Genomic DNA, 23245 nt, shown 5'->3' with positions numbered 1-23245 from the left:
CTCTGCTAAAACAGGAAAAAAAAAAAAAAAAATCTCCAGGGTGAAACCTTATATCTATTGCACATTTCCAATAAATTTTAAATGACAGATTGTTATTAATTATATTGACAATTAAAAAAAAATTTAATAAATTAAAATTAAAATTAATAATATTTTTAGAGAAATGTTATATTCATAATATTTTATAATAAATTTTAAGTGACAAATTGTTACAAATTATTATTGGTTTGGTAAAAAAATAATTTTAATAATAAATTTAAATTATAAAAAAAAATTAATTAATTATGATTTGTTGTAAAAGTGTTATAAATAAGTAATATAAACAATAACACTTCTTTCAAATTCTTTACCATTTTTAGTTGGATTGTGGTATTTATTTGATTTTTTTTTTTTTAAACTCGGACATATCTCTCCCATGAAAATAATACTAAATGTGACATATCTTATTTCTAAAAAAAAATTAGAAGGTAATTGGAGGATGCCATTTTTAGGCGGAGGTGTGTAATTGTATTTATATTGATTTTTAGATGTGAGATGTGTTTTAGTTTTAGGTATAAATAAAAAAGGAAATTTATATGAGGATTCAATTGTAGATAATCTGGTACTTTGTCCCAATTATTTAGCAAAAGAGTTAGGTAAATCAGTGGTGGTATTAGTATTATATAGAAAATTAGATAAGGATAAGAGAGTGAGTGAGACACAGAGAGTCTTTTTGTTTTTGTTTTGCCACTGCCAAAAGAAGAGAACACAGATTAGGGAGTGAAGGAGATGGGTGGTATAAAGGCGGCAATCGGGGACGCAATACTGACGTTCATGTGGGTATTTGTGTCATCAACCATGGGTGCAATGACTGCGCTGATAGCCACAGCTCTGGGTTTAGAAACCCTTGTCTGGCCTTCTGTCTTAATCACCACCTCCATCGTCTTTGTTCTCGTCTTCATCTTCAACTTGATTGGGGATGCCTTGGGTGGCGCCAGCTTCAATCCCACCACCACTGCCTCCTTCTATGCCGCCGGCCACGGCCCCGACACTCTATTCTCCATGGCCCTCCGCTTCCCTGCTCAGGTCCTTAATTTCTTTTTCTTTCTTAAGGTTGGATAATATATGTCTACGTTGGAAACATCATAGACATAGGATAATATATGTCTACAGAGAATAATAGTATTGAATGAACTGTTGTTTTTGGGTGGTGGACAGGCAGCGGGAGCTGTGGGTGGTGCCGTGGCAATCAAGGAGGTGATGCCGAAGGAGTACAAGCACATGCTTGGTGGGCCTTCTCTCAAAGTTGATTTGCAAACTGGAGCTCTTGCTGAGGGCGTCTTGACTTTCCTCATTAGTTTTGCTGTCCTTTTAATTGCACTCAGGGGTCCTCGTAGTTCCTTTGTGAAGACGTGGTTGCTTGCCGTCGCCACCGTTACGTTAATACTTGCTGGCTCTAATTACACCGGCCCTTCCATGAATCCTGCCAATGTCAGTACACCTTTGCACTTTCTCTAATACTTTAATTTTGTCTTCTTTCTTCAACTACTCACAATTTAATAAATCAAAATGCTTTTTTTCCTTTATCCCGATTCAAATTTTGTTATTTTCTTAAATGTTGTTACACATCTTTAGTATAAAAGATTGATCATGCCACCCACCTCTCCCAACTCCCATCCCATCCCATCCTTTTTAATCTATTGAGTTTATCTTTAAACAAAATATGTTGAATACGTATCCGTTGACCACAAAAATGGCATATGGTATTGTTACTTCCCTACCCTACTGCTTTTAGTATTACTCAGTAGTTGCGATAAAAGATTTAATTGAGATAGATTCAATGTACACCTTAAAGTTTCTCCCTTCTGCTTTTCTGCTTGGGCATGATATCACCTTTTGTACTGTCTCTAATCCTCAACAAATATATCAAAGAAACACATTCTGACAAGACCATTCCATATCTTCTTGTCTATGCCATAATGAACATATATTTGAGATAATCCTTGAAAATGGAAACACAGGGCCTCTTTTATCCAACTGAATAAAGATACAAAGAGAAAGAGGAATTTTACTTATTTATTTGATAATGTAGAAAACCTTTCTAAGGAAGAGCCCTTTGGACTCACCTCGAAATTGACCCCACCTACCAAAATCAGTTGTCGGGTAATCCATGGGCATTCACCCTTGACAGGCAAAGCAGTTTATACTTATGCCTGGAGCCACAAAGAGAAAGAGAAAATAATAATAATAATAATAATAAAAAAAAAAAAAAAAAAAACAGAATCAAATTTTTTTTTTGGATAAGTAACTGCACGAGACAATTTTTCAGGCTAAATTTTTATTAAAAGAAAGCCCTTAAATAATTGCTACGTAACACATCCTTGTATCCATGGTGTAGCAAGGAAGATTGATCCAAGCCCTACCCAATCTTGAACCTGACACATGTTGGAAGTTATTAACTAATACTCCAAACTTAACTAGCCCATATAACTCTGTACAGTCACTGCTATAAGAACTCTTTATCATTCCCTTCCCAATAGGAGCAGATTATAATTTGTTATATGAAAAGTCAAGCCACTGTCATTCTTACACATACATTGGACCAATTATGAAGATAGATATCAAGTGAACAGGTAAATACCATAATATTGAAAGAAAAAAAGAAAAAGAAAGCCACACATAAAACATAACTTTATAAGGATGGCTTCACAAAGGTTCTAGGTATTAGAAGGAGATAAATGGGAGAAAAGATTGAATTAATCAGGACACAAGAGGAAACATATGGAAAGAAGCTTGAACATGTAAATTACAGTAAAACAACTCTTTCTAAACTCTTAAGTCATTTTGAAGGACAAGAAAGCATGGTGGACTGGCAACAAGAAATGGAATGATACATAGACATCAAGATTCTGTTTTTTTTTTTTTTTTTTNGAAAGAAAAATGAGGGAGAAAAACTTTTTTGAGAGTGTTTGGTTAGAAGGGAAGAGGGAAAACACTTAGGCCTCACCAAAAAGTTTTCTCCCCAAAATGGAGAGAAAATTGGGGGTGGAGGTGGGGGTGGGGGTGGGAGGGAGAGGGGAGGTAGGAGAGAATGAAGCACCTGGGTTGATGAAAATGCCATGTGCACTTCCACATGGGTTTTTCCACACCCAATTGCGTTTGTTTGTTTCATCCAATTGCTCTTCTTCTTCTTCTTCTTTCTTTCTTCTTCTTTTTTTTTTCTCATTTTTTGTCCACTTGCACATACATAATTTTTATGCTAAAAATGTGCTACATTTTTATTTGCACATACACTATTTTCTTGCTAAAAAAATGTGTTGCTTTTTTGTTTTATTTAATGAGGACATAATTTAAATTTATACCAACTTTACTTTTTCATCCTCTCATTTTTCTTCTCAATCAAACAAATAAGTTTTCCATCTCTCCACTTTTCCATCCTCCCCACCAAACATAAATAGGAGAAAACTAAATCTCTTCTATATATCTTTCCACTTTTCTATCCTCTCTCTATTTTCTATTATCTCACTTTCTACTCCTCCAACCAAACGGATCCCAATTACTAAGATATTTAAGTAATTGTGTTTAAGATATGATGAACTGTTGTTTGGGCCTCAAAATATTTAAAATTTTTACTTTTTGGCACTTGCTAACAATTATGTTTTCGACCGTTAGTATATTTAATTTAATACCACAATTTAATATTTTGTGTTCCGTGATATGTAAGGTCGTTTGGTTCAACGTTATAAGAGATTAATTTTTTTTTTTAAATTCAAAATTTTATTCTACAACCACAACTTCTCGTAACTTTTTTACAAACGCTTATTTTTAACTCAAATCATAATTTTGTAATAGCTTATACAAATAACCCATAATATCTTTATAATTTATATATTTAATTTTATCAACCCATTAAAGGTTTGTTAAAATCTCACGATCAGCCTATTAAAAACCCATTAGGCCTGCTAAAGGGAGATTTAAATATTTTCATTGGAAATACAAGAATATAAACACAATTTTATCATTTTATAATATCATATCGTATATACTATATAATAAAAGTTGGGCTTAAAAGTTACGGTTGTATCAAGTGGTTTCACCAAATAGTAGAAATTTTTTAGATTAAAAAAAAGATTTTAGACATACATGATCATTTTTATTGCGAGATAAAATAAGTGAATAAAATATGTTAACGGGTGTTCAATTACACTCAATAAAGAAGAATTGATTGGATCCTACTGTATTGAAAAGTAGTAAAGCTAATAAATAAATACTCTTTTGATGATAAGTTACTTGAAAAAAAAAAAAAAAAAAAAACTCAATGCTACGTTTTTAACTAATGCAAGTCAGCAATTGTTAACTAGGCCCAAAACGAAAGGGTAACCATTATTCATCTTTTAAAGCAAGGTAAGATAGAAGGAACTAGAGTAAAAAAAAAAAAACTAAATAAAAAAATTCATTACATACTATATTTGTCACAGATGCTCATTTGGTAGAACTTAATACTTCAAAGATATGGCTTAAGTCAAGTACACTGGATTTGTTGGATAATGACACATAATCAAATATGAACACGTCTTTGTTGGGATGATGACACATAATCAAAAGTGAATATATTTACCATGGTGATGGGTCCAATGCATTTGGATACTAAACCCAATTTGTTATTACATACCATGCATTGAACTCATTGGATTTGTTTGGTCTTTTAATTGATGGTTTATATAAATAGTTTAATTATTGCATATTTGTGTACTTTGATAACTCACAATGTTGTTCCTATTAGGATTCTTATTAATCAATTGTAGTGATCTGTTGTTTTTCCGACTCCAATGCTATTCCTGTTAGCATTATTTATATTTATTTTAGTGACTGGATATGGACAAACTGATCTTTTATGGAATTTGAAATCAGAAGGGGAAAAAAAGGATTCGTCTTTTACCTGTTATCACTTGTTTCTCTGGATCAAACTCTAACTCGGCTTTTCTCATTTTTGTCCCTTTTGCTTCAAAGAGTATATTTTTCCCAACATACGTATGTAACACTCTCCTTTCATGTGTACATGAATCTATGCGTGAAGACCACCATTCTCAAATCTATGCGCGAAACCACCATTCCCGTTATCGCCAAACTGCCTCTGTTGTTGGTTGTGAACTTGTAAATATGCTCGGGTTGAATAGCCTAGCCCAATGAATACTTTCTTGCATAGCTTGCCATTTATGCTCATATCTTCTTCCATGTTATGGAAGAACATTTCTTCTGTTTTATCTTTTAGGTTTTTAGCTTATCTTATGAGATGATATCTCACGATGGTCACCTCACAGAGAATGTGTGGATATTACATGTGAGAGGTTGTCTAATAAGACTATCTCATAAGATTCATTTTTGTTCTAGTAGGTAACTCAACTACGAACATCTTAAATAGAGAAGAAAGTCTGCTTGAAATGGTATCTAATTATATGATTTTATAAGATCATGCATTCATACAGAATGTGTGGATTTTACACGTGAGAAAATTGTCTCATAAGATAATTTTATGCTTGAACGGATATCTCAACTACAAACAACATAACTAGAGTGGAAGGATTTAGGTAAAATAGTTTGAGGCATCTTAATTAATTAGTAGATTGAAAGCCGGACTTTAAGACCAAAGAAAAACCAATTTTTCAATGTACATATCTATTAGAGCTAGCAGCAAGGTTGCAAACAAAACAGATATCTGAAAGTAAGCTTTATGCATTAGGTTTATTTTCATCGTGAATTTCAACCAGACTTTCTTTTCCTCCGTCTTTGGCTGGACGGAGGTTTTTGACTAGCTCATCATTTGGATACCTCATTTGCCAACTGGACATCTTTTACTTGCATGCAATGGAATTTAATCATTTTAATAGATATTGTATTGTAGTGCCATCCAAGCTGGTATATATATCAATATATGCAGTAAATTACTAAATTTGGAGTCTCAAATAAAATAAAATAAAAGAGAGTAAATTTGGATGGTTTCATTATGAGGTGTCGTACAAACTCCAGATGGGCCAAGAGTTCCAAAAAATTTTATAGTTACTTCATAAGCTAGCTAAAACAAAGGATAAAATGTATAACAATGTAATAGTATAATCTCATCTAATTTATTAAATAATAAAGATATAAAGCGATGTCTTAATATAATCAATAAGGAACCATCAGGAAAAATATTAAATATTGAATTAATTATTAATTTGAAAATTTAAAATTATCTTAAAAAATGTGATAAAAAAAAAAAAGCAGAAAAATTAGGGAAGGAATTTTTGGAAAAAAAAAAAATTGTAAAAGGAAAATCAAGCATATGCTGCCATCTTGAGATATTCAAATTCAATTATATCTATGTTCACTCTTTTTGAGACGTTTTTGATTGAGTTTGGAAACGTTGATCATGTTACTAAAATCAGTTTTCACTCAATACCTTGACATGATAATTACCACCAAAAAAAAAAAAATGCCATTATTTTTTTGACAAGGGCATTATTTTGATTGTTGATGTAATCAAGAAAAGTTTACATCATTATGCTTTTTCACTTTGTATAAGTGGTTGAATCCTATTTTCTCCAATGTAATGAAAAAAAAGGGTATACTGCTTGTTCAGAATGACTCCTCTGTGCTAACTGAAGAATGCAGTAGATGTGTAGTTTGTACCATCATGTTCTTTCTAAGTAAAAAAGATTGTGTTTTGTTTCATGATGCTGGAGTCCAATAATTTGTTATGCAGAAGCTTGTTGGTGTGCCAATGGTACGAGACCATACCCAATGCGTGCCCTCCATTCGTTGCATTTCTGCTAGCTGCCATGACATAACAATATTAGCAATAGTCTGATTCTCATCTGTTGTTTTCAGGTTGTGGTTTCAGTTGTTCCTATTGGTGATGCATTCCATGGAAACTCTCTTCAAAATTTAGAAGCTGTCAATGACTAAAAGAAGCATGAAATGTTCATAGAAGGAATAGATATTTAAATAAGACATAATATTTGAAATAAAATTTCAATATAACTTGGCACCAAAATAAAAATTGATGACATTTTTGGAAGCTTCCATATGGAAGAGATTGAATAGGTTGAATGAAGTGGAAATGGATATCATATAAATCTTTGAGAAGAAATTTTAGGCCACCACTGCTCTATGTCTATGGTGCAGAATGTTGGGCAGCAAAGACGTAACAGCCTCAAACAAAGAGTGTAGCCAAAACAAGACTAACTGGAAATGAAAAGATAGAAATAGAACCGAAGGAAACTAGATGAGGGAGAATCACCTATGTGGTAAGCAACTTTCAGGACTTGTAAAGGCACCATTTAGAAGTGACTTAAGTCAGGTTGGAAGTGCTCAGAATAAACAAGAAAAATACCAAAAGTTGGTGGCTGAGCCAGTGAGAAAAGACATAATAGCTAAGAATATAAATGAGGATATGCAACTAGGTAAATCAAAATGGTTTAAAAAGATTCATTTAGTTGACCTTGATTGAGCATATTAAACTACCACTTTGTCCCAAAAGCTTAACTCTTTTTTGGAAATGGTGAATTTAAAACATGGGATTTTTAATTTTTACATGGGAGGAAGAGTGAAGATATGGTTCGATTTCTCTCTCTCTCTCTCTCTCTCTCTCTCTCTCTCTTTTTTTTTTTTTTTCATCCTCCTTAAAATTCACTCTACTAAACACAACCTTAGGTTCACAAACTCAAAGTCTCCCTTTCTCATTTCGCAAGTTTAATCCCTTTGCTAAGTAATTTTCACATAAATTTGAGTTAACGGGCCGGCCCAATAGACACCTTAAACATAATGATCAGCCCACTGTCTGGCCCACGAGTCTGGTGAACTACCCAAGGGTCTCAATTGTATTGGACCGAGCTTTTTTCTGACAATTGTAGTATTGTGGACACTTCCGTTTGTCTCTTCCATCACTTTCACTTTCACATTCACATGCCTCCGAACTATCAATATCATTATTCCTAATTTACCACTAGTAAAAATATTTTTTTAACTCTCTAATATTTCCCTTCGATAAGGGTTTTTATTTTATTTTTGTTTTGTTTATAATATAATTTTCTGGACTTACTTTTGAATTTTTTTTCTCCTTTAATTATTTTGTTATTTCGTGCATGAATCCAAAAAGTATCAGAAAATAAAAATTCAATATATGAAGAGTGAAGAGATGAAAACACAGATGTAAGAGATGTGTGTGAAATTTATAAAAACTAGCATGCAGTCCACTATAAGGTGATACTGATATATAAATTTGTTTTGGTCCAAAGTAAGTTACATATATATTTTTTTCTTAAAAAAAAAAAAAGAAGGTAAGTCACATTTCTAAAAACATAATTATATTTTTAGAAACAGAAAATACAAAACAATTAGAGTAAAATCACAGCAACATAAGTGTAAACAAACTTGCTAGTTAAGGGCAACCACATCAGTTCATGCATTATACACACCTATTTTTACACATCCATTTTTACAAAACACCAACATCAGTTTATCTATTTTATCCCCTCTTTTATTTAAATAATCAAATTTATGAATTTTTTATTATTTCTCTCAACTACCACTTTACATACGCGCGGTCTCTCTCTCTCTCTACTCATTTTTTCTGATTTCTTGCTCTCTCTCTCTATACCCATCTCTATACCCATCTCTCTACCCATCTCCATACCCACACATCAACTCTCCCTCACAGCTCCGATCTCACCTATCTCCATACCCACACATCAACTCTCCCTCAGCTCCGATCTCACCCATCTCCATACCCACATGTCAACTCTCCCTCACAGCTCCGATCTCACCTAGCTCTGATCCACACATCAACTTTCCCTCACAGCTCCAATCAAATCCAAGATCTCCCTAGCTCCGATCAGGCAAGACCCATACCCACGAGCTCCGATCAAGCGAGACCCACGAGCTTCGATCCACAAGCATCGGCCAGATCTCCACAACCAAGACCCACGAGCTTCGATCATTCTAGTCAAGCTCCGATCAGGCTCTGATTTGTCTCTTTGTTGTTTGTCCGTGTGGGTTTGTTTGTGTGTGGGTGTGTTTGTGTATCTCTTGTGTTTTTTTTTTTTTTTTTTAGCAAGTGAATCTCTGTGTTGATTTGTCTATGTGGATGTGTTTGTGTGTGGGTGTATTTGTGTTTGTGTGCATCTGAGGAAAAAGAAGAAGATGAGAAGAGGAGAAGCTACTGAGTTTGTTGAGCACGGAGAAGAGAGAGAAAAAAAGGAGCGAACAGAAATTAATAGAATAATCTTTAGACGAGCTACAGTAACCGTGTAAAATTACATAGTTACTGTAGCTCATGTAAAAATATACACATTTTTAGAAGCACTGATGTAGTGCATTTTTGAGGCAAAATGTGTAAAAATGTGATCTTTTTCTATTTTATATGATTTTGCATCCATTGATGTGGATGCTCTAATGGTCCAAAAGAATATAAAGAAATTAAAGTGCACAAATGGTCCAAAAGAACCTCTATATATCAAAGATCCGAAAAACCAAAAGCACTCAAAAACTTTACCTATCCACAGATAATATCTAAGTGTTTATTTGGCAAAAATTTATCTAATTTCTTGTTAAAAAATTTTGCTGAAAATGCATTAAAGTGTATTTAATAGAGTGAAAAAAAAAAAAAAAAAAAAAAAAAAAAAAAAAAAAAAAAAAAAAAAAACTCAGGGACGAACCCCCTCTCTCAAATTAGTTTTTTTTTTTTTTTTTTTTTGAGAAACTTTTTTAGCTATTTTATTTGCATGCCCATATTTTAGAGTTTATAGTTGACCCCCCTCAAATTTTTGGATTGGTGCAAATAGCCCAAAAGAAATTAATCACTTAACTCTTTCTTTGAACCCATGGCCCCTCCATAGTCCGAATACAACACAATAAAAAATCTACAAATAATCAATATTATAATTCACTAACTCATAACCAAAAAAATCTCATAGAAAAAAAAAAAAAATTCCCTTACAAGGATGACAATAATTTATATAACTTTTTAATTGATTTATAAATTATGGAAAACTCAATTACAATATTTAAATTTTTTTCAAAAGATAAAATGCAAAATTATTTTAGAAACTAATATTGATGATGTAGCATTGCCAACTCTTACTATTAATATCCCTTTTTTTAAAATCCTCAAACAAAGTTTTGAAAACTTCATTAGTGTGATTTTTAGTTGCATCCAAAAGTATGAGTTTATCATATTGGTGAGTTGGTCAACGTGATAAAATTAACATATTAATTCTAATTATCCAAAATTTGGAGATCCGAAGTCCTTTTTTTCTTTTTTTCTTTTTTTTTTTATTCTTCTCCAAAAATTTTTGACTATTATATTGTAACTTTCAACTTTTTTGGTTTATATTATTTCCTTCTTGACTTAAATATTTATGGTAATAAAGTGCAATTGTTTTGTTTACTGTGATTTTTTTTTTTAATAAACCATGTCACTTGAAATTTTTTTTGGTTCATGCTTTTGCCCTCCTAAGTTCAAATCCTGGTTCTGTCCCTGGGTGTGTTTGTGTATCTCTATGTTAATTTGTCTGTGTGGATGTGTTTGTGTGTATCTGAGGAAAAAGAAGATGATAAAAGGAGAAGTCAGAGACTGAGTTTGTTTTGCACACGGAGAAGAGACAAAAAAAGGTGCGAAATTGTGAAATTAATAAAAAAATAATATGCATAGCTACAATAACTGTGTATATATACACGATTACTGTAACAAATGTGTAAATATACACAATTTTAAAAAAATTGATATGGAAAATTTTGTGACTTAAATGTGTAAAATTAATCTTTAGGCAAGAGTATACAAAAGTTGGTTCGGATGCTTTTAGGACTTAAAATAACTTCCAACGTGTTAAATGCATGGTATCGTACAAGTACAGCCTTGAATGTTGTTGTAAACAGATACCATACCATAATTGTGGATGTCAAGATATTACGAAAAAAACGCTCTCTATGAAACCACGCATGCTCTCTAGGGAGGAAGAGGCAGAGTTGGCTCGAAGCAACAAGAAGGTTAAGGACATCCATCACAGTGGGTTTAATGAGGGTCCAAGGGAGAGCTCCCCATCTCCGGTTTTTCAAAATTCTGAATCTTTTAATAGAGCCTCCTTCAAGGAAAAGCTTGTGGGTGAAATGCCAGGAGCTTATGTGAAAGCTTTTGATTTTGATAGCCTTATGGAGGAAGATGACGATTCGAAAGATGAAGGTGAGGAGGACAACGGCCAGACTCGGGTTGGATGGGTCACATACAAGCTGACCAAGGACACCAAACGGCGCATTAGAGGCCCCTGGTCTAAATCTATTATTGTTAAGCTGGTTGGTAGAACAAACAGCCTCATATACATGCGAACAAAACTGAATCAAATGTGGAGGCCGACAAATAGGATGGATTGCGTGGATCTTGGGATGGGTTTTTTCTTGGTCTGGTTCTATTCTAAAGAGGACCTTGACAGTGTTCTAATGAAAGGTCCATGGTTCATTGGTGACCAGTTCCTTTCCATAGGGCCTTGGGAGCCTTTCTTTAAGCCATCAACGACGAATGTCTCACTGATTGCGGTTTGGATTTGGCTGTATGAATTTCCCATTGAACTCTATGAAACGGAGGTGCTAAAGGAGTTAGGAGAAACCATTGGTAAGGTTTTAAGGATTGATTCTCATACTGCGATGGAGGCTCGTGGCAAATATGCAAGGCTGTGCATCTAGATTCATATCAATCAACCTTTAGTGAACACCATACTTATTGGACGTTTTGAGCAAGCTGTGAGCTATGAGGGTATAGAAAGCCTTTGTTTTTCCTGTGGTAGGCTTGGACACAATGTGGTAGCTTGCCCGTACACCATTCGAAAGGGAAAGGAGCAGGTGGCGCTGGAAAAGGAAGTGCTGCCTGACCGAGGTGAATCATCGCATGAGGCTCAAGCTGGCCACGGTGATCAGGCCGATGAAGGCATGGCTGAGGTGGGCAAGAGTACAAAGGAAGACGGTCAGTACGGACCGTGGATGGTAGTGAGCCGGAGGACGAATAGGCGCAAGGGGACAAACTCTTTTGTCAGTACGGAGAGTGCCAACAGTCCAGCACGGAATGTCGCGGCTCAACCATCTCCTAAAATCTCGGAATGGAGGGGCACGTCATCTGTAGACTCAGCTCATGCGCAGTACATGCCACGAAAAGACCGTTTGCATGGTGCTGGGGACCACTACAGGAGGACCGGTTCAGTTTGGACTCCTACTGCCTCTGGTTTGGGCTCCATGAACATGAAGGACAATTTCGAATTGGGTTCAATGGGTGCCGATTTAGCAACTAAGGGGGCCAATGCTCATGACAAGGGATTTGGGCCTCCCTCAAGTGTAACTTCTCAAGCCCAACTCCATAGAAGCCTCCCGAAGTCTGTTAAAGGTAAAAAAAGTCTTTGCAAGGGGCTTAAGTCAAGCCTCTCCACCTAACACTGACCAGTCTCCATTAAGGAAGATTCATTCAGCAAAGACCACTTCCCTGCCTCCCATCCCTGCCTCCTTATCTAACCGTGTTTCGTCTCTTCCAATTGATCAATCATTTAAATTCACGGCCTCAACTAGTGTTGAAAGTGAAAAGCAAAAGGATTGGAGTGAGTCACGTAGCTCAAGTGTGAAAAGCGATCTTCATAGTGGGCAGTGTGAGCCATGGAGTTTAGGGGAACGGCGAGCTGCTCCTTCGCATCTGGATGCTGATACAGACAACGGCGATGGGAAAATAGGTGAGTCTTCTAAGCTATTGCCCACCAGTAAAGAACATGACTAGAATGGGGATTTTATTTCTGAAGATCTATCGAGTCCTTGTTCTAATGAAGGATCGCTCTATGAAGATATAAGTTGCGATGGTATGGTATCAGAGGGAGGAGATGGAATCCCTCCATCTGATTGATTGGTTTTATCCAAGTTTATTTGGTTTAATAATGAATTTGTTGATTTGGAATAGCAGAGGAGCTTTAAAACCCTCCTTTCAGACTTACATCCATGAGTTATATCGGCGGCATGATCCAGCCATTCTTGTAATTATGGAGACCAAGTTGGGTGGTAGCAAAGCTAAGGAAGTCACAGACAAGTTACCGTTTGATGGTGCTATACATACGAAAACAATTGGCTTCATTGGTGGTTTGTGGTTACTGTGGAATGATGACAGAGTGGAGATTGAAGAGTTAGCTAAGACAGAGCAAGAAATTCATGTTGAAGTTAAGGTGCGTGCCTCTAATCTTTCCTGGATTTTTTCTGCTATTTATACTAGTCCTAGGAGTGAAGAAAGGTGCATTTTATGGAATAATCTTTCGAAGGTTGCTGAATTACATAATAAGCCATGGATAATGGCGGGGGATTTTAATGAACCACTTGTCCAAGATGATAAATTTGGTGGCAGAGGGATTAGTGTAAACCGGTCTCTAGCTTTCAAAGATTGTTTAGATTTTTGCAGTATGGTTGATATGGGTTTCTCTGGGCCAAGGTACACTTGGACTAATAAGAGGGATGTTAACAACCTCATTCTGGAAAGGATTGACCGGTTTTTCATGAATCCGGATTGGTGCGTCCTTTATCCTGAGGCGAAAGTAACCCATCTCCCTTGCTGCCACTCCGATCATTGTTCGGTTCTCTTGGAGACTAATCCGGCTAGATCAGTTTGACTCAACCAACCATTCAGATTTCAGGAGTTCTGGCTTTCGGATATGTCTTTCCCTAATGTTGTTTCGAGTGCTTGGAGTTGTAACAGGAAATTAGCTGAGTCTATTGAGGTTTTCTCTAAAGAAGCTAACCTTTGGAATAGGAATCATTTTGGGAATATTCATCAGAAGAAGAAGAGAATTATGGCTAGAATTTATGGTGTCCAGAAAGCTATTTCCAACTGGCCGAGCTCCTCCCTCCTTAATCTTGAAAATCAATTGCACCATGAGTTGGAAACGGTCCTTAATCAGGAGAGGGATCTCTGGATGCTTAAATCCAGAATTAATTGGATGATTCAAGGGGACCGTAATACCTCTTTCTACCATGTTTCTGCCCTTGCTAGAAGGAAAAGGAATCATATTGCCTCAGTTCAGGATGAGAGGGACGAATGGTTAACTGATGAGAGAGAAGTAATGGAGCATTTTAGGAATGGTTTTATTTCCCTGTATACCACTTCCCTAGAGGAGACCTCTCGGGTGCTAAGACACAATGTGCGTGGGCGTGTGCAACTATCTGAGGAAACTAAGGACACTATTGGTGGTAGGGTTACCTTGGAGGAAATTAGAGACGCTTTATGGTCTATGAAACCATATAAGGCGCCGGGTCCGGATGGATTGCACGCCGGTTTTTTTTCAATGTTTTTGGCTAGTGGTTGGGGGGACTGTTTTGGAGGAAGTGAGGAAAGCCTTCAGTGATAGGAAGGTTCCTGAATATCTCAATAAAACCCACATTGTTCTTATCCCAAAAATCGAAGGCCCAACAACCATTGGAAATTACAGACCTATTAGTCTGTGCAACACTATTTATAAGATCATCTCCAAGGTTATTGTTGGCTGTATTAGACCTCATTTGGAGTATCTTGTCTCGCCTCTTCAAACAGCTTTTGTCCCGGGAAGGAGAGGGACTGATAATGTTGTTATTGTTCAAGAATTGATCCATTCTATAGGTAGAGCCAAAGGTCGTAAGGGGTATATGGCTATCAAGATTGATCTTGAAAAAGCTTATGACAAGATAGAATGGAGTTTTATTAGGGAAATGCTGTGCTTCTTCAATTTTCCTGATAATCTTATTGAGCTTATTATGAGTTGTGTTTCTTCAGTGTCGACATCCCTTCTTTTTAATGGTGGCTGCCTTGACTCATTTTGTCCATCAAAAGGTCTTAGACAGGGAGACCCCCTTTCTCCTTACCTTTTTATCCTCTGTATGGAATACTTGGGTTATTTGATTGATGAGAAGTGTGAAGCTAAGCTCTGGTCTCCAGTGAAGGCCTCTAGGAGTGGTCCCTATTTTTCGCATTTATTCTTTGCGGATGACCTGGTGTTGTTTGCAAGTGCGGATCAAGATAACTGTAATACCATAAAGGCGGTGCTAAATGAGTTTTGTCAAAGATCCGGGCAGAGGGTGAGTGAAAACAAGCCCCGTGTTTTTTTCTCTCCTAATGTGGATTTGGATCAAAGAGAGCTCCTTTCTGATATTCTTCGGTTTCACTCGGCTCCTAATCTTGGTAAGTATCTGGGGTTCCCTTTAAAGCATACAGGAGACCGCAAGCATGATTTTGATTTTGTGCTAAATAGAGTTAAGAAGAAGCTGGCAGGGTGGAAAGCCAACTTACTCTCTATGGCTGGTCGTGTTGTTCTCATTCAAGCGTCCTCCTCCACTATTCTGAATTATGTGATGCAGTATGCTTCCCTTCCGAATAAAATCCTTAATGGTATTGATAGGGTCAATAGAAACTTCCTCTAGGGGACGACAGAGCATGCTAAAAAGATGCATTGGGTGAATTGGGGAGAAGTGACTAAACCAAAAGAGGCAGGTGGATTAGGGTTACAAACTGCTAAAGGAAGGAACACGGTGCTTCTGGCCAAACTCAATTGGAGGTTTCACAAAAAGGGGAATGCCCCTTGGGCTAAGATTCTTAAGTTTAAGTACTGCAATGCAAGGAATGAAGCGAGACTTCCAAGCTTCCCGGTCTGGAAAGGGGTAAAGAAAGGTGAAGAAGTTTTCAATAAAGGGGTTAAATGGATTCCAGGTCATGAAAGTAGCCTTAATTTCTGGTATGATAATTGGTCTAACTGTGGTCCAATCAGGTCTCTAATACAAGGCCCGATCCCGCAAGGCTCGGAAAATTTGCAAATTAAACATGTGCTCTCTCCTACTGGCTGGAATTGGAATACTATTCCTTTTGAGCTCCCCACTGAAGTTAAAGAAGATATTCAAGCTGTCCCTGTTCCCCGTATGGCAAGGTGCAGTGATAAATTAGCTTGGAAGTTTTCTTTAAAAGGAAATTTTGATATGAAAAGTGCCTACCTTCTTGCCATAAACTCTTCGGGTATTGGTGCATTCTTTGGCTCTTGGATTTGGAAGCTTTCTTCCTTGCCTAGAATCCAAATTTTTATTTGGAAGTGTATGCAGCAGAGCATTGGTGTTAAGGAATGCCTAGCTAATAGAGGAATCTCTCTAGAAACTACTTGTCCGTTGTGCCACTCCGAAGGTGAGTCTATACTGCATGCTCTTAGAGATTGTAGCTTGGTTAAACCCATTTGGCAACAATTGGGCACTCAATGTTTGTACTCCTCCTTTTTCTCCCAAGGCATCAGGGAATGGATAACCACTAATGGTAGCCTTAAGTCCTCTCATAATGCAGTGGGTATTCCTTGGAATGTTACTTTTCCTTTTGCTCTTTGGTTGGTTTGGAAACAACGGAACCAAGTTGTATTCAATAGGAAAAGTGTTAATCCAAATTTAGGCAAGACTATTACTTTACAGGCGTCAGAGTTCTTCCTCTGTGCCTCCCATCCAAGACAGATCAATAGAAGGGTGCTCAGAAAAGTGAGGTGGGAGAAACCGGAGGTGGGGTGGGTGAAGTTAAATACTGATGGGTCTTGGAATGCAGCGTTGGGTAAGGCAGCTGGGGGAGGTCTAATTAGAGATGAATTGGGAAACTGGGTGGTTGGTTTTACAAGGAAACTAGGCAACGTGAACAATTTTATCGCGGAAGTTTGGGCTCTTCGTGATGGGCTGATGCTTTGCCATCAAATGAAAATCACTGCTGTTATGGTTGAGCTCGATGCAAAGGCTCTTGTTGATGCGCTTAGCAATCCCCGCTACAGCAACTCAGTAATCTCCCCGCTATTTGATGATTGTAGATTTCTGATTTCCCAAATCCCCTAGGTTCGTATCAATCATATCTTTCGAGAGGCTAATAAATGTGCGGATTGGTTAGCAAACTCCGGACATGATCAAGCTATAGAATTTATTATTTTCTTTGCCCCTTCCGTGGAGTTAGTCTTTGTTTTTGAGGCTGATTATCATGGTATTGCTTGTAACAGGCTTTGTCCTGATTTGCTTCCTTTTTGTTAGTTAAATGTTAATTCCAGATTACCAAAAAAAAATTGTGGATGTCATTTAATAGCCACACAGCTTGCTTGGGTACTATTAAAGGTACAAGGATATTGGTTCTTTTAAGGCACGAAGGACTAGGACAAGTATTTTTTCAGTTTTTCATTTTAAAAAAATTTTTAAATGGTTTACTAACATATATCTTAAGAGCATTCGCAGTAAAACATCTAAAAAATTTAGGGCCTGTTTGGTCCTAGTTTTCAAAAATTGTTGTTTAAAAAGATGTGAAAACTATGGTTTAAAAAGTGTTGTTGAAAAACATATTTTTAGTGTAAATAAAATAAAAAAATGTGTTTGGTACCACAGTTTAAACAACATTTTTCAGTGTTTAAAAAATATAAATATGTGTTTGGTAAGTGTGTTTTGACCGGTAAAAAAGCTGAGCAAAGAACTAAAAATAACTTTTTTTTAATCAGAAGAGAGGAACATACATTATATTCCCATGCTCCTCTCTTTCCTTCTTCATCCCTTCTCTTCCCTGAGAGCAGAAAAAAAACCCACGTAGTCCTCATCTCCATTGACGGCAAAGAAGATCCACAGCTGGGCTTGACGTTCCTCGGATCTCATCTCCACTGTCAACACTCCAAGACCCAGCAACTAATCGAGCTTCTGTCGCCGCCGAGTCGCCGACCCATCACTCCAAGATCCAGGTTCGAATCCCACGTTCACCTTGCTTGTCAATGGGTTTTTGTCTAAAGACCAAACCGTTCCTTCTTCACTCACAGATTTCTCACTTTTTTGTTTTGTTTTTTGTTTTTTGTTTTTTTTTTTTTTTCCTCACCAATCAGGAAAACCCCCAATTTTTCTGTTCTTTGTTTGCTGTTGAAACAATATTTGATGGGTCGGTGAGGATTTAATGGCTCTGGGTCGGTGATGGGAGTTATGGAGGTGAAGGGAGTTATGGAGGAGAGTTCAGGATCTTCGTACTAGTAAAAGGATTCAGTTTTGAAGAGATGAGAGTAAAGAGAGGAGACAAACTTGAAAAAATCTGACCAAGTGGGCCCCATAGTTGTGTTCAATTTAATTACCGAAGTGCCATTGAAACTGCATTTTTGTTGTTTAAAATTAGCTCCGAGATGATTCCAAAAAATGCTGTTCAAACATGGGTTTTTGAACACTGTTTTTCAAACAACCCTGAACAGAAAATGGTAACCAAACACAGTTTTTAAATTTTGGACACTAGTGTTCAGTGTTTAAACACTAAACACTACGTTTTGAAAAGGGTGACCAAACGGGCCCTTAGCTTTTAGCAACTTAAAACACTACTTTATCTATGTTAACAACTTATTTTATAACACACATTACAGCAAAGGTTTTATATTAACATTCAACACATTAAAATAATATAAATAATACAATAAAATAATATATCTAACACAATAACCAACAACAACAATCATCAATACATTAAAATACTTTTTTTTTTTCACTATATTAAAATATTATTTTTTGTTTTGAGTTTTGAGTTACAGTGGGCTGCTATAAATAGCAGCCTAGTTTAGCTCAAAGTTAAATTTTTTAAAGTTTAGTTGTTTTGCTCTAGTCACAATTTTGGAGAATTGGTTGCTAAATTGACTTTTTTGTCAATTTAACGACCTCACTAGGGATGCTCTAAGGGTATATATTAGTAAAACTTAATTAGGAAATGTCAAAAAAATTGTTCTCATAATTTTTGAAAAAAAAAAGTTTGTTTTTATGGAAATTATAATCCAAAAGTCATGAAATTGTTGTTCTAAGTTAGGAAAGGATACATTTTTCTATTTGTTTGCCAAGGTGATTTAAGATTCTACATGAGCTAAGGAGCCACTCTATTAGAGTTATCAATTACGTTTGTTAGCCATTTCAATTTATTTAGCAGTTAATTTCGGCTTTACAAGTTACAACATGGTAATTTATGGTCTTGACCAAATAGGAGTGTGTGACATATCTTTGAATTTAAATTGCACATAGATTGGATTAATTAAAATCAAATTTTCATGATCACATACGATATTAGTCAAAGCACATGAATTAGTTGTGATGGTGAACTAAAAATTGAATCAACTCCAATTCGTCCATGAGAGTCGTCTAGGTCAAGAAGACAGGAATAGTCATCCCTAGTAGGACGATCGTCCATGGGCATAAGGGTCGTCCATCAGGAAAGCGCATGGACGACCTCCAACACTTGGGAAATTTCCAAAAAGATTTATCTACAAAAGCTAGTGAATCGAACCACGTGGTACTATTTTGAAACATGAGCAAGATCCTGGTTCATCGCTATAACTAGGGATGGCAACGGGTCGGGTTCGGGCCGGGTTTTTCCATACCCGGACCCGACCCGCGAGGCAAGACCCAAGATCCAGACCCGGCCCGTTTAGGGTACCGGGTTTTTTTCGGTGCCCGGACCCGCCCCAGCCGGGCCCCGTGGGCCCCGCGGGCCCCGTTTAGGGGTTGGGCCCAATTCGTGGCCCAACCAAAAAATGGAAAAGCAAAACAGACCCCAAACCCACATCAGAAAATCCCCACAGAACAAAAACAACCAAACACCAAACCCACGGCCAAACAACCAATCCTAAAAATCCCTTCTTTTCAAATCTCCACAATTAAACCCAAATAAAAAATCACAATTTTCAATTGACAAACCCACAGACAAGAAAAATTGTGGTATCTTTTATAGCTAGACAATGGATGGCGTGCATACCCAAATCATATTTTTACCATATTTTATGATTTTTCATCTTTTGATTCATTAAAACAACAAAATGCTTTAAATTGTGAAGCAAAAACATTTATAGTAATGTTAATCATAATCAAAACAAGAGGATTATCCATCCCACTCATATAATAAACCTCAATCAAACAGAGAGAGAGAGAAAGTGATGGCGTTACTGGTATCCGGCAGTGGCAATTGGAAGCAATAAGAAACACCAAAACTTATTCTAAGAAAGGGAAAGAACCATAAAGAAAAAGAAAAATGTACCCTTTTCAATAGCTTTGAGCAGAGAAATAAAAGAAAATAAGTTTACAAAAAAAGATCCCCACAGATATCTTTTCAAGTAGATCCCTGAAGGCTGAAGCTGAATAGCTGATCCTCTCCGATTTGGTCACTTTCTCAAACCTGAAGAAAAACGGCGACAGCTTCAGTACAGCTTCAGACCGACGCCGATCAGTTCACGCTGGTTTCCGCCAACTGTTTCGGGAACCAGCTCAAGGTTTCGATGGATGTGAGATCGGCGATGTACAATCTTGACGGGAAGAGTCAGCGGCGCGAGCTGAGGGAGAGGGAGGGTCGGACTGAGGGAGGGAGGCGGGAGGGAGTGTGGTGTGGGAGTGAGGCTTAGGTAGTGTGGAAGCTGAAATGAGGGAGAGGGAGTGAGGTACTGTCACATTGAGGAGGAAGGCTGCTGAGTGCTGAAGAGTGAAGGGAATTAGGTTAGATTATAGGTTTATATATATATAAAAGGTATTTTAGTAATTTCATGTACCGGGTTTTTATCCGAGCCGGGTCTCGGGTCGGGTCTCGGAGTTTTTTAATAAAACCCAGACCCGACCCGGACCCGCTTCGGGTTTTTTTTTTTAAAACCCATATCCGACCCTATTTCTAATCGGACCGGGTAAAATCCGGCCCATTAGGGTCGGGTCGGACCGGGTATCCGCGGGTCGGGCAAAAATTGCCATCCCTAGCTATAACTTCCTACTAAGTACTTAACTTCCAATGACAGTTGTAGAAGATAAGATTGAATGCTCTAACTCCTACAGCGGTTGTGGAAGTTACTTCTGAATCTTCTAACTTCCTCAAATATTGGGGAAGTTACGAGATAAGTAACCACTCCAAAACACACTATATAAGCACTCATCCACATCAAATGGAAGTAAGTTCTCACTACTCCCAAAGTTGGAATTCTAACGTTCCAGAGAAAAAACTAACTTAAGCATCGGAGGGTTCTTGGCTTGTTCATCTCGATCACCTTTCATCTTGTGTCTTTTTCTTTTCAGGCCTCCCAAACAATCACTAGTTCATTGAAGCCTGGAGCATTCAACCTACTGATTTTCTTTGCATCATCAATTGGCGCCGTCAGTGGGAAAGATTAAATTTGTGTTTTGCAATTTATCTTTCTTTGACAAAAGGCTGCATGGTTCAGACAAAATCAATGGCCACTAGTCCAGGTCACCAGGAGAGTGGGAACGCTTCTAGTCACCCAACCGTGATCGCCAATTAGCACCTGTCATGCAACCGCCTTTCATACAACAAGTGCAATCCATGGTGTCCCCCATGGCCGAATTAACCCGTTAGAATCAAGAGTTGACTAGGGAGATTACTCTAAAAAGACAGCGCCATGAAAGATATGTGGAAGGACAAGCCCAGAGTCAAGAAGTTAGAGAAGGATAAAACACTGACCATGAGAACCAGTCAAGGGGTACCGCTTCACGAAGAGTGCCACACTTGGAGAGGGAGATGGATCAAATGAGTAAGGCCATGAACGAGATGAGGGAGAACATTAGAAGGGTGAATCTCGTAGATGATTTAGTTCATCGAACTGATTCCCCCCTTTCATGGCTTCCATCAAAAGTCATCCTTTGCCTTCTAAGTTCAAGATGCCTTCCTTGGACTCGTATGATGGAACGCGCGACTCATGTGATCATATTGCAACCTTCAGGACTACAATGCACCTTTAAGGGGTTCTAGATGAGATTACGTGTAAGGTCTTCCCTACCACCCTTAAGGGGCTAGCACGACGTGGTTCAGCAAGATACCTCCAAACACTGTGAGTTCTTTCGAATAAGTGAGTAAGTTGTTTGTCAATAATTTTATCAGAGGACAAAGGCATAAGCACTCCTCGTCCAGCCTGTTAACCATAGAGCAAGGGGAAAATGAAAGCTTGCAGTCCTTCAATACTTGTTTCAACAGGGAAGCCCTGATGATAGACGAGATGGACGACAAGTTGTTATTGGTAGCCTTCCATAATGAAGTTAATTCTGATTTATTCATTCATAAACTCTATGAGCAAGAGCCTCAAACCATGGTTGAACTCGTCCATTCAGCCCAAAGCTTCATAAATGTAGAGGATGCAATCATAGCCAAGAAAAGGAAGAAAGTCGAGCAAATGGAAGCAGATCTCCCGCATCATCCAGAACAAGGTCCTCATCCAAAGAACGCTCGGATAGGAGAGAAGAAGGATCGAGACAACAGGAAGGCAAGTTCGTCCTCAGGAAGGAATTAGCACTACACACCCTTAAATACTCCACTTGATCAAGTACTTATGCAAATCAAGGACAACCCATCCTTGAAATGGCCAAAAAAGATGAAAGGAGATCCCAATAAGCACAGCAAGAACAAATATTATCGCTTCCATAGAGACCATGGGCATAGCACGAACGAGTGCTATGATTTAAAGCAGCAGATAGAGAATCTTATCAGAGAGGGAAAGTTGAGGCATTTCATTGGAAGAGATCATAAAGACAAGAAGTTGAAAGGAAAGGTAGAAGACTCATCATGGCCCTTGCTTAGAGAAATAAGGGTTATTATAGGAGGTACTTCAACAAGGCAGTCTTCCAAGTCAAGAAAGATGTATCTTAAGGTGGTACAAAATGTCCAACTTTCTGGACGATCACCAAGGACGAGGGGGATAAACGACCTAGCCATTATGTTCACGGACGAGGATGTTAAAAGAATCCATCACACACATGACGATGCAATCGTCATCACTTTACTCATCGCAGATTATACAACTAGAAGGGTGCTGATGGATAATGGAAGTTCAGCAGACCTCTTGTATTACCTCGCCTTCCAACAAATGAGGCCTGAATGAGATCAACTTCGTCTAGTATGTTCGCCCTTGGTGAGATTTGAAGGAATGAAAGTGCAACATGTAGGTACTATTACATTACTTGTGGTGGTAGGATCATACCCACAACAAATAACTAAGGAAGTGAATTTCCTTGTGGTGGATTATTCGTCTTCTTATAACGCCATCATTGGAAGGCCAACTTTGAACAGTTGGAAGGTAGTAACATTTACCTACCACCTACCAGTCAAATTTCCTACGGAGTACGGGATAGGACAAGTGCAAAAAGATCACTTAGTAGCAAAAGAGTGTTATTTAACCATGTTGGCTATGGACAAACACATGCAGACAATGAGCATTGAAGAGAGAAGGATTATTGCAGAGCCCACCGAAGTACTAGAAGA

At 37.4% G+C, this 23245-nt stretch overlaps 3 protein-coding genes across 3 annotated transcripts; all 3 read left to right on the top strand.

The window, feature by feature from the left end:
• Positions 1 to 655: 655 nt before the first annotated feature.
• On the top strand, positions 656 to 1563 carry LOC112016113 (aquaporin SIP1-1). Its single transcript, XM_065773053.1, has 2 exons — positions 656 to 1065; positions 1198 to 1563. The coding sequence occupies exons 1-2, from the start codon at positions 769 to 771 to the stop codon at positions 1495 to 1497; spliced, it is 597 nt and encodes a 198-aa protein (XP_065629125.1). The 5' UTR covers positions 656 to 768; the 3' UTR covers positions 1498 to 1563.
• Positions 1564 to 12920: 11357 nt separating this feature from the next.
• On the top strand, positions 12921 to 13640 carry LOC112016096 (uncharacterized). Its single transcript, XM_024048602.2, has one exon. The coding sequence runs from the start codon at positions 12921 to 12923 to the stop codon at positions 13638 to 13640; it is 720 nt and encodes a 239-aa protein (XP_023904370.2).
• Positions 13641 to 21986: 8346 nt separating this feature from the next.
• Positions 21987 to 22865, top strand: LOC112016095 (uncharacterized). Its single transcript, XM_024048601.1, has 2 exons — positions 21987 to 22250; positions 22329 to 22865. The coding sequence occupies exons 1-2, from the start codon at positions 21987 to 21989 to the stop codon at positions 22863 to 22865; spliced, it is 801 nt and encodes a 266-aa protein (XP_023904369.1).
• Positions 22866 to 23245: the final 380 nt, after the last annotated feature.

This window comes from Quercus suber, unplaced genomic scaffold (genome assembly GCF_002906115.3).
Source record: "Quercus suber isolate HL8 unplaced genomic scaffold, Cork oak 2.0 scaffold_68, whole genome shotgun sequence".
Classification (NCBI taxonomy): Eukaryota; Viridiplantae; Streptophyta; class Magnoliopsida; order Fagales; family Fagaceae; genus Quercus; species Quercus suber.
Note: the sequence above shows the minus strand (reverse complement) of the source record. Positions and strands in the feature narration are given on the sequence as shown.